At 44.7% G+C, this 12,067-nt stretch overlaps 1 protein-coding gene across 1 annotated transcript; it reads right to left on the bottom strand.

The window, feature by feature from the left end:
* Window positions 1-6,382: 6,382 nt before the first annotated feature.
* Window positions 6,383-9,867, bottom strand: slc10a3 (solute carrier family 10 member 3). The gene has a single exon (XM_086163514.1). It carries the CDS (start codon window positions 8,756-8,758, stop codon window positions 7,307-7,309), a length of 1,452 nt encoding a protein of 483 aa, XP_086019640.1. The 5' UTR covers window positions 8,759-9,867; the 3' UTR covers window positions 6,383-7,306.
* Window positions 9,868-12,067: the final 2,200 nt, after the last annotated feature.

The following is a 12,067-nucleotide window of genomic DNA, read 5'->3' on the forward strand; positions in this document are numbered from 1 at the left end:
TAAAGTAAACCGGAGTTTTTGCCTTTTGTGTATTTTTTAATTTCCTATTAAGATGTTCACAAGTTCTTAAATCCTTTAATAAATAACTCATATATGATATCTATTTTTTCTGGCACTGTTCTTGTATTTTTCCTGTTGAAACCTTATCAAATACTGGAGGATGTTTAACTTTCAAAATAAAAGCAAACATCTTTCTCAAAGTTTGTTTAAAAAGTAAATATTTAACATTTTTTGAATGAAAAGGCTTCCAAGTGACAGGCTATGGTTTAATTCATTTTCAGTGGAATGTTTAATAGGGGTAAAATGGGGTCAGATATGACATGGGTGTACGATGTGTTTTGAAGTGTTTAAGAGAAATTCACTGATCCATATGTGACATGTCAGTCACAGGACCATATACATATTTGGGGGGACACAACCTGCGTCACTGTCTCATTCACACTTCGGCACAACTTCCTGTTTTCAGTTAACGTGCTGTTTGTATGGAGAGGGAAAACCCAGAGATAACCAATGGGGACATAGGGAGAACATGCAACCTCCACACTGAGAGGCCCCATAAGATTTGAATGTGGAGCTACCTTTATTTTGAATCAAGAGCGTGGGAAGTTTCACCCTTCTTTTGCCGACAGACAGGCTTAGTAATTCCTTATCTGCATCTCTGACCGTCTGGGGGAAGCAGAAGCTTTGTTTATCTTTGCACTGACACGAAAACCACAGCCTGCCTGTTCCGCAAAGCACAGTCATCGAACGCTCTCTTACTTTGAATCGTTTCCTCTTTGCATACGATAATATAGAGGAAATTCAGAGTATTTGGGTAACAAATTATGGTCGTGAAAACGTAACACTATACAAAAATTACATGCTTACAATTTGCTGTTAAACCCCACTAATCAGGTTTGTTCATGAAAGTATTTTAAACTTATGTAATGTGCATGATTCTTTTTTTTTAACTTTCTTCCAGTCAAAGGACACTTTTTATCAGTGAGATAACGTGATAAAATGACATATTTTTGAACCATGGGGAAATCTTAGCATCTGAATCGACATCTTAGACATGTCATGTATTGTCTTACACAGTGGTGTCATTTCATGCGTGCAACACAAGTCTGGAGATGGGTGACTTTTAGGTTTTACTAAAAGGATTGTTCATACCACAATAGCTGGCATGTATCGAGGGTTTTGAGTGCTCAGAAGTGGACAGATGTCATCGTTACACGAAGAGGGTCATTCACGTCACCCTTTCACTCACTTTTTCACTTATCCAATCGAGCATTTACTCATCCACACTCGGATTCACAATTTTTTTTTTTTGCCAAACGGATTGCAAATGAAGCCGCGCCCCGAACGGTGTGAAACATGGAAGGACTGAAGACCTGTGTCGCTTCTTCTCAACCCTTTCACATCGAACCGACGGTTCTGCAGGGCGAGTGGCCGCAATTTGTTCTGTCACATGACGGCTCGCCAGTTACGGATCGGCTATTTGGTCTGCGGCTACAAGAATCCCTAATAAATAAACGTTGTTAAGTGAATGTACATTTGAAAACTCGCCCTGCGATGAAAAGTGAATGATTGAGCTGCTTTTAAGCCGTGACGTTTGACTCGTCTATCGTGATAGATGACCTGAACCACGATGACAAAGCTTTTTATTCCCCAGGGGTTTGTCAGACTAGCAGAAGAGGCAACAGTTGAGGGTTTGAGCGATTGCCGCCTTCACAGTGAAGAGGAAGATACGATAGCTTGTGACTTGCATGCTCCGAAAACAGCCTTAGAGTCTACAGTAAATAATAGAAGATGAGGTTGATTGGGCTCAGTTGGCTAAAAACAAAAATGCTAAGGTTATCCTTAAATCTCTAGGTCTGGTGTTGTATCTTTACAACCTTAGCTTTTTTTTGGTTTAATTCCACCTGAGAACCATAGGTAAACATTGAAATGCGTCATTCACGTGTAAAAGTTTTGTTGGCATATTAGGCAAGTAAATATAATTGTAGTTATCAGCTGCATTTTCATAAATCCATTCATTATCATAATTAAAACCCTAGCTGGATTTAGTCCCTCATGTCAGGCTCAGACGTGGAACTCCATGACCCTGCAGCCGAGTAAATCTTACCCATAGGCACGAGCGTCAACCTCCTCGGCCCGCGATCGCCCATGTATTTTCTGGTCTTCCCGGCTTTTATTGCAGTGAGCAGCAGGAAAACCGTCTCACGGGAGCCGGTGAAAGGAACTCATGAAAACTTAATGTGATGTGTTCTCATGAATTTTTAAGAGGCCCCTTTCTTTCTCTCTCTCACTTCCCCATTGTGCCACTAATGTGCGGGACAGAAACGTAAAAGGCATCCGGCGACGCGCGGCACCGGTGTCACTCATCGTCCGCACGACAAAAAACACACACCTGAGGACACACACATGTGGCACCTCTTCTGAAGAATCCATAAGGGAAGGAGCGTGACTAACACAAAGAGGAAAAGAAGAAACGAGAATATCTTTTAAGGCGGTTGCACCTCAGTTTGTTGACAGTTCAATTCCCAATTTCTGCCTGCCTGCAGGCTGAAAAGTTTTAATCATAAAGTCATTTGCAAAATGACAGTTTCAAATGTCAACATTGACCTTGTCTCATATTGAGTTTAATCATGCTATGTATCAGTGACTGATATATAAAAAATTTATAATATAATTCTTTTTTCCATACAGGATGCTCTGGATGTGAGCAGCAGCGGTGCAAAGTTGGACATTCAAATGTGAAAAACGGCGTGTGGATACAATAATAATAAGATACAGTAGTCGGAGGCAAGACTCAGAACAGTCTGACTAATCTGACTTTGGAATGATCACATTATATTTGTCTGCAATGTAACATATCATTGTTGTAAACTCATTACTCTTCATCAAAGGGCATGGAAACATCCTGTGTGCTTCCTCTCTCGTCAGATGACTTGTAATGATTTCAGAGAAATGCTAATGGAATTATAAACGTTACACTATAATACTTCCAATGGAGTGTATTTTGGTTATTGCGCACCAGGCGGTAAAAGGGTTGCATTTAGAGGAAAAAAATTGAAAAAGTGAAAAATGTCAGAGTGATTCATTTGATATTTATATCCCTGCGGATCAAGTCCATACTGTCCACTTCTCATCAGAGATATCAAGGGATAAATATCTGAGTTGAAAGGTCAAGTCACTATCGCGTCTTGACGCCCAGGGTGTCAGAGCTTCTCACAAATCCCTGACGGGATAAAAATTAGATCATGTGATATAATTTCACTTCTTTTGTTTAAAGCCTCAGGGCACCCAGCTCCACCAAAACACACACGTCTCATGTGCAATTTTAATCTTTCGATGCCTCTCGTGCCGTTAAAAAAAAAAGAACTGGATCGACTGTCACCGTATGTCTTTTTCTTTTGTATCGAATGTATCATTTGCTGCCATCATTACCTCGATAATGTCACTTAAATCACAGATTTATGGCAGAAATAACCACAGTTTGCGGGAGGATTTCCGGTCAAGACTCAAAAGTGCATCACGGCAACGGAGACAGCGCTGGCAAAAATTGAAAAATATGCTCCTAATTGCATCAGACAAAGGACTCTGTGCACTTCAGGGCTGCATCCGAGAACACTGACCATCATGTCCCACTGGGTCATTTAACTGGCATTACAGGAACAGCACGGGCCTGGTTTAAATCCTCGTCTTAGATCAATATCAGGATGTGCTCGAAGCAAGTGAAAGTTCTTTGCGAGGAAGTTAAAAGGTTACACGGAGTAACATAAGACCGCTGGAACAGAGTCACTCAGATCTTATGTAATCTTATCGGGACACACTCTGGAAACCTGTATTTCCATGCAGATGACAACCAGTTATATTTTAAAGATGGAGCTGTACACGTAAAGGCGCGTTGAAGACATCCGGGGTTGAGAGTAAGCGACAGTTTTAAAATGGTCTCCGTTACATCCGGAGTCCTGCATGCTGCAAGTGATCACATGTTATTTTCCAAGGAAAATTACAGATATAATGAGGAATTTTCTCTAGGGCGAGATTAAACTAGTCACGCAAAGTGTTCATTTCTATTTGGCCAAGGTCTTGAAATGGGTATTTCCTTGTTAGTTGTGACACGGCTAATTTCTGTCCTTGTTGCATGTTTGTTTAAGCGCAGAGACAAGTACAAAGCAGGAAATCAGCAGGAAACCGTCAATCTCAAAATATAGAATGCAAAGAGGATGTTTTTTCTGATCACCCAACTGCAGATGTTGTGCGTCATAGTTACAAGTGTTTATTTAGTTGCTCGCAAAATGAACAGACTGCAATACATCATTGACGGTGGCCTGACAAAAATTCTGGGAAAAGATCTTTATAATTTCATCTAATAATCATGCAATTTTTGCTCAATTTGAATTTCATTTTGAAGGGCTGATTTCAATTAAAATGGTGCATGTTTTTTTTTCTTTTTTTTGCTTATTTTTGGAATTGTAAGGTTTTTGTTTTTTTTTGGACAATGGCAGGTTGATAAACATGTTTCAACTTAAGTGGAGGTTTACTATCATTAGAAGTTGGAAAAAGCAAGTCCAGAATGAACAAAAAGGGATGCAACAGACTCAAAAGCCAACGTCCTCATATGAGGACTCAGGGCTGCGGGAGGTTGTGCGTGTGTCGACCTGGGTGGCCAACAGACAAATCTCAACTCAGACAAAATTTTAAGTGATTTAAATCGCCGCACTAACTCCCTCTCTGATCAGGAGAGAGAGTTATCAGTCCTGGCTGTCGCCAAGACATGTAGAAAAACCAGCTGGTGAAGTTACTACAGTAAGTGGGATCACTGAAATGGCTCATTCGATGGAAAAACAGATATCCTCTCCGATCGGATCTGATAGCTCGTTCTTGTCGACTGAAATATATGTGTTAAATCTTTCACTTTCTTATCTTGTAAAAAGAAATATATTTTGGCTTGTATTTGAATTATATCCTGTAAATTCAAACACACTCTTGAATATATTTAGCCAGAAATGATGAGAAATTAAATATAACACCAGCAAAACCAGGACTAAAAGGCTGAACAAAAAAACTAGAAATATACAAATAAATGAGCAGATAAGTTAATATAGTAATATAAAAATGGTCAACAAAAAACAATGCAAAAGTACTTGAAAATCAGGAATTACCTGGAGTGTGTGCTATTCTCGCCATCTCTGTAGCACTATCTCTCATTGTGCTTATTTGATATGTAGTTTTTAAAAAATATATTAGTGAAAACATTTCATATAGGTGGGTTGTCTGTCTTTACAATGCTTTAAAGTGAGTCACTTTTAAAATTAACAGTTGCCTAGAATCCCTGAAAAAGAGGTTAAGAGGTAAATTAAAACCACTGAGTTATTTGGAAACTTACACAAATTGATTGTGAAATAACCCAACTAAGAAATGTACTGCAAAAAAAAAAAACAAAACAGAGAAATAAGTCGCTGGAAGGCAGAAGGAAATGATCTGAGAGTTATCCGGAGATGTGTGTCCTCTCCGGCCTGCTGTTTGGTCTGGGAGTACCAGCAGAGCGCAGATCGGCCTATTTGATCCTCCCAGACGTGCAGGAGCAAAATCAATAATTACCCCATTAAAGCTACATGCTCTAACAAGATGGCGCAGAAGTCGAACCACAGCGCACAAATGTCATGTTGCACAATTTTCCAGATGCTGCTGAGAAGGCGGGGAGGGGAGTGGGAGCTGGGGGTGGGGGGTCCAAGTGGCCAGTGTCATCCCTCGGTTCAAAAACAACACACTCGCAACTCCGGGCCTGCAGGCTTTTTACGGCTGAATTCCTGAGAGCTCAAACCCACATGAATTGTTTCCCCAATATCAGATGGTGCGGCAGAAAAACACAAAAGTAGTAAAAAAACAAAAAAAAAACATGTGGGGGAACAGCGACGTGAAAATAGGTAAACAAAGGACGGGCCTTATTCACTTCCTGGAAGAAAGTGCAAAGGGTCGTTTTAAGATTAGCCACCATTCTTATGTATTAACAGCTCAAGTTTACGCTTAACCCTTTGGTGGTGCGTTCAAGTGCAAGGACATTTTCAGCAACCACATCCTGTGTTTTCTTCCCCTGACCTGATTAAGTTACTTATTAGACTATGAGCTGCAATAAAAATAACATATGTGACACAACGAGGTTTGCTTTGTTAAACATCTTCATGTTGGCGACGATTGTAGGTTTTTGTCTCATTTTCACAATCTGGCGTTGTCTCACGTCTGATAATCAGTCATGAAATACAACTAAGACACAGATCAAACTTGATATAATAATTTATAGGCAGTAAAAAAAAAAAAAGTTTTTTTTTTTTTATTATTTAAAACGACTGACTAAGTTTAAGATAATGTCGTCATTAAATTCACCAATTCCTTATAATTACAAAACGCTCTTTATTACCAAATTAACCAAGATGTTCAGCACACGTCAGTGTCCTCAAAATCCAACAGACATTCCAAGTTAGCAAATATATCCGTCATTAAATCAACTTGTTTAAAGTCATCGGAAAAGGTTACATTTCAAAAGAGGTGTTAAATATGAGAATCACATGAAAGAATATCAGTCACTAGAACACATTTTGTGACAAATCTCACACAAACACACACACATACACACTCTTAGAAGTGCAGCTTTTAACAAGATTGTTTATTCAAATTTTCTCCTCTGTTAATATTCAAGTACATGGATTGACGGATCCTGGGAAACACAATCAGTAGCAAATACTTTCAAAACATCTTTACACCCCACGTCCCGACTGCTGTAAGCCACCCACCACCACCCTCCAAACCCCCAAAACGCCAAACCCCGCCACCACCCCAAGCCGGGCTAAGACACATGGACCTCTTGTAAACATTATACAAATCAATCTGCCTCTTTTTTTTTTAATTTTTTTTAAACAATTTCAAAAAAAAAAAAAAAATGTAATCTGGTAGAAAAATATCTTTTTCTTTAATATGTATTTCTCTTTCTTTAGGAATATTTACATTAAAAGTAACTCACAGTATAACCAGATATTTTCTTTTAGAAAGTACATACACGCCCAAACACACACACACGCACGCACGCACGCACGCACACACATGCACACACACAAAAGGGAAGAGAAATAAAGTTCTCAGAAGGTTTTAAAAGGCCTTTGGTTTTCATGGAAAAAAATGAGAGAGAGTTTTTGTCATGTTTTCGTGATGATTAGTTTGTCGGCGGCGGAGACGGAGGCTGCTTTCCACGCGTGTCATTCTTGAAAAAAAGCAAAAAAAAATAAAAAAATTCAGAGGAGAAGAAAAGATGAAGTTACAATCAGGCGTCGCTCCTGGCAACCGCCGACCCGCACAACCGCCGCTGGGCAAAGAAGGCCAAAACGATGAGCAGCATCTCCGAGGTGCTGCTGAGGGCCACGATGAAAGGGGCCTGCGAGGCGAAGTCGGCCTCGGCCCGCCGGAAGGAGAGCTGCATGACGGCGAGCGCCAGCAGGCTGTTCTGGACGCCGATTTCGATGCTTACGGTCTTCCACTGCGGCGCCGCCAGCCCCGCCGTCCGTCCCAGGACGGCCCCGATCACCAGCCCGAGCAGAGGCACCGTCACCCCGACCGCCACGATCTGGGGCCCGACGTTGGCCAGGATGGACGCGCCCATTTGATACGCCATGAAGATGCCACCGACGATGAGCACCAGGCTGAAAGGGCGGATGAGGGCCAGGAGGACGCGCGTGAGGGCGGGCAGGCGCAGCTTCACCAGCATCCCCAAGGAGATGGGGATGGCTATGAACAGGAGGGTGCCGAGGATCTTCACGAACGGCACGTGCAAGGCGGCGTGGACCCCCAGCAGTCGCCCGTACAGCGTGGACGACAGAGGCATGGCCGCCGCCGCCACCACCGTGGACACGAGCGTCATGGAGATGGCGAGGGTGACGTCCCCGCCGAGGAGGAGGCTGTAGAGGTAACCTCCGCCGCCGCCGGGGGCCGAGCAGGTGATCACCAAGCCCAAGGACAGGGCTTTGGGCAGGGACGCCAGTCTGGACACGCCGTAGGCGTACAAAGGCATGACCAGGAACTGACCCAGGAGCCCGAGCAGCAGGGGCACCGGGCTCCTCAGGAGGCCCCGCAGCACCTCCACCTCCACCTTGCATCCAAAGGCACACTTGTTGACAAAGATGAGCGGCAACAAGGCGAACAGCACCGGGTTCTCGGAGAAATGAGACAAACCCCCGGACTGGACGAGCCGGGCCGCCGGGTCGTCGCTCCCGGGGGCCACCCTGATGGAGTAGTCCGTCCTCTCCTCGATGAGCACCGGCACCGAGTCCCGGCCCAGGTCCAGGAGCTGGATCTCCAGCTGCGCCCTCCCCGGGAAGCCGGAGCGGATGCTGATAACGTAGCTCTCGGCCGCGCCGGCGTCGCCGCTGCCGGTCACGTTGAGTATGGAGAGGACCTCCGGGTCCAGGGAGCGGACCTTCACCGTCTGCTTCCAGCTCCGGCGGCCCTTCCGGCCGGCCGCGGCGCTCCGGTACCGACTGGAAATCACGATCACGCCGTTGGTATTTTCCGGGAACTCGAATTCCCGCGAGGACCCGTCACCGATGCGAATGTAGCCGCCGCCACCGCCACTACCACCTCCACCTCCACCGCTTCCGGTCTCATTGACGCGGCTGTCGAGGGTCTGGTTCCCGGCGGCCGCCGCCCGGTGCTGCCGGTCCGCCCGGTCATCCCCGCCGGTGACAAGGAAGAGACAGCAGAATGTAAATAGCGTCCTCATCGTATTGACTGACAGGGGACGGAAAGGGGCGCCGCAGAGAAACGCTTCTCTCCCCCCCTCCCTCCGCGGCAGCCGCTCCAGACGGCCACACCGTCCTCCCGCTACCTCAAGCCGGCCAACTTCTCATTGTTGTCTCCGGTAAGAAGAAGAAGCAGCGGCGGCAGCGGCGGCGGCGGCGGCGGCTCCCGGCTCCGCGGCTCGTCTGGTTCCCATTTTCTCGCCGCTTTTAAACCGGAACCTAAACATTACCCCGCCCTGTCCGGTCCGAGCGGCGGCAGCAAACCGGTGAGACTGAGGGTGGGTGGGGGCAAAAAAAAAAACAAAACACACGCAACACGGGGGTTCTCGTCCTCTCACCAGAACCACAACCCGAGAGGTCGCTCTGTGTCCGCGGCGGAGGAAGGCGAGTCCCGGTGGGTTTCCGTCTGGTGAAGAACCGGAGCGTCAACGCGCAGTGTTTGCCTGGCGCTTTGAGCCGTTTGGGAAAGCTAGCTGACGAAAACATGACACTCACTTCCGGTTGAGAAATTTCAGATTAAAAGCCCTTTGTCATGCGAGGTTGAACCGTTACACCCCGTTTTCCTTTGTCTACTAAATGCATTCGAACAATAGGAAGAAAACAAAAACAGTTTTTTGAAGATCGTGAAAGATGAGGACTTGCCTGGTTTTAATTTGTCTATGGAGGCTTTCAGTAATCTTTTTGGGAGGGAAATAGGCATATTTCTTCAAATATCTTGAGGTAATACAAGCCCAATTGATATACAAAGATTTCAAGTTTTAATTCATATGTTTTTCCATTTTCATTTGCAAGAAAACACAGTTTTGACCAAACATCACTTCTTCTTTTCCTTCCGTCTTTTTGCTTCAGGGGTCGCCGAACCAGATCCACCTTCTCCATCTAACCCTATTCTCTGTATCATCCTCTCTCAACACCAACTCCCTACATATCCTCTCTCACTACGTCCATAAATATTCTCTTTGGTCTTCCACCAGACCTGCTACCGAATAATAAACTACCGAATGTGATGGTTTGCAACTTATAATGAGAAATTAGATGAGCACAGCTCGGCGACCGATATGAACGATGGACAGTGTCAATTTGTGTTGTGTAAAAATTGCACGTTTTTTTCTTTAAAAAGAAAATACAATTTGAAGGTGTTTCAAATCTTCTCTTTGGTCTTCCACCAGACCTGCTACCGAACAATAAACTACCGAATGTGATGGTTTGCAACTTATAGGTTTCAGAGGTGCAGGTTTCAGAGAGGAGGATGATGAGGAAGCTCCTCAGCATCATGGACAACATCCATCACCCCCTGCATGCCACGTTGTTGTCCTGTCGGAGCTCTTTCAGTCGTAGACTGATACCACCAAAGAGCTCCACTGAACGCCACAGGAGGTCTTTCCTACCTGAGGCTATCAGACTTTTTAATTCCTCTTCCCTCAGCCGCAGGGAATCTTCAATCTTTGTAGTTACTGCTAACAGCTAAGACAATTTATATTTCATTATATTTCTTATTCTTCCTCCTTTCCACTATTATCTATTACTGTTATGTTTTTACTTGAAACTCTGGCACAACAATTTCCTTCGGGATTAATAAAGTTGTTCTCATCTCATCTCATAATGAGAAATTAGATGAGCACAACTCGGAGACCGATATGAACAATGGACAGTGTCGATTCGTGTTGTGTACAAATTGCACGTTTTTTTTCTTAAAAAAAAAATAAAATAAAAAATTGGAGTGGTTTTAAAGTTCAATTTCTAATTTTTAAATTTCAAGAAAAAAAAGACATTTCCTTTGATTCCGAAACCACTTTCTTTCTATTTCCGGTTTTGTTCCGGGGTAACACTTTCTAACTTGACTTTCAACTCGCCGTAAATCCAATGGAGGTCGCCCACAGCGAAAACGTCGGCTCTCCCCTTCCCTCCGCCAATGGCCGCGGCGATCTCACGGGAGAGGGAACACCGTGATTTGTATTCGCCTTATGTACGTGTGCATGTGTGTGTGTGTGTGTGCTCAGGCGGGGATTACCCGTGACACACGGGATTCATGTCACACGGATTTCATTTATAGCCCCGCCGTAAATCGATACGCGTCGCCTTACCTGATGACTTTATGAGGAAACCCTGGCTCTTAATCCAGATAGTCGCTCCGTTAATCCCTTTAGCGTCACATGGCTCCGCTGTGTGCGTGGACTCTGGAAAAATCAACACACTCGCACTATCCGGTTACGGGCCGCTGCCAAGAAGCCACATGGTTGTTTGTCGGACAAACAGGAAACCCGACGCCGGCCAGCTTTCTCCAACACCCGGGGGCCTAAAATTGAAGAGATTATTCTGGATTGCACCTTTTTTTTTTAAATCACAAAATGTAAAAAATAATTTCACATTGCCTGGAAATGAAGAAGAATGCTTGTTGTTGTTTCCAAGCAGATCTACTGTGATGCAAACTTCCAATCTTCCGCAGGGCCTTCAGACTCCCAATCCTTATGAAATGCCTTAAATCCTTACTGTCTTGGTGAAAAGCTCCTAGTTAGCATCAGGCTAGGCTCTTGTTGAGCTACCATTACATTACATTACATTGCAGTCATTCAGCAGACGCTTTTATCCAAAGCGACTTACAAAAATTACAATTCAATAACCAAAAATCCAAAGTACTAGTAGTCGTTATTCAGAAGTCACCGCTCTGCCAAAAAAAATCTCAAAATCATATTCATACATACATTAATTTCTCGTTTTTTTTGGTGTGTGTGTGTGTGGGGGGGCTAAGTGTGATTAGTTGGGTATTGCTTGCTGAAGAGGTACTTTTTCAGCTCACGGCGGAAGATGGGCAGCGCCCCCGCTGTTCTGACCGGTTCGATCGGCAGCCGAGGGCTCGGAGTGATGGGATGGACGGTCGCAGACAGGTGGCAGATCGGAGGGGACGGGTAGGGACATGTGGCTCGACCATATCCTGAAGATAAGACGGGGCCGTCCCATTCACCGCCCGGTAGGCGAGCACCAGGGTCTTGAACTTGACGCGGGCGGCTACCGGGAGCCAGTGAATGGACATAAAAAGGGGAGAATTTGGGACGGTTGAACACCAGGTGGGCTGCCGCTTTCTGAATAAGCTCCAGCTCACCAGCTCACCGTTGGGGCACCGGCAAGGAGGGAGTTGCAGTAGTCCAGATGAGAGATGACTAGAGCCTGGATGAGTATCTGGGCTTGTTCTCGTTCCAACCACTCTTCGCGTCCAGTCTGCGTTCATATCCCTTCGTCAATGCATGACGGTAACCTCGTATCCAATTGTTCACCGTTGTTATCTCGTGTGA

Source organism: Fistularia commersonii, chromosome 17 (genome assembly GCF_037954325.1).
Source record: "Fistularia commersonii isolate RoL2024-O1a breed Wild chromosome 17, RoL_Fcom_v1.0, whole genome shotgun sequence".
NCBI lineage: Eukaryota > Metazoa > Chordata > Actinopteri > Syngnathiformes > Fistulariidae > Fistularia > Fistularia commersonii.

What these genes read in the sequence shown, in the direction of transcription:
- slc10a3 (XM_086163514.1), bottom strand. Translation starts at nt 8,758, where the DNA reads ATGAGGACGCTATTTACATTCTGCTGTCTCTTCCTTGTCACCGGCGGG.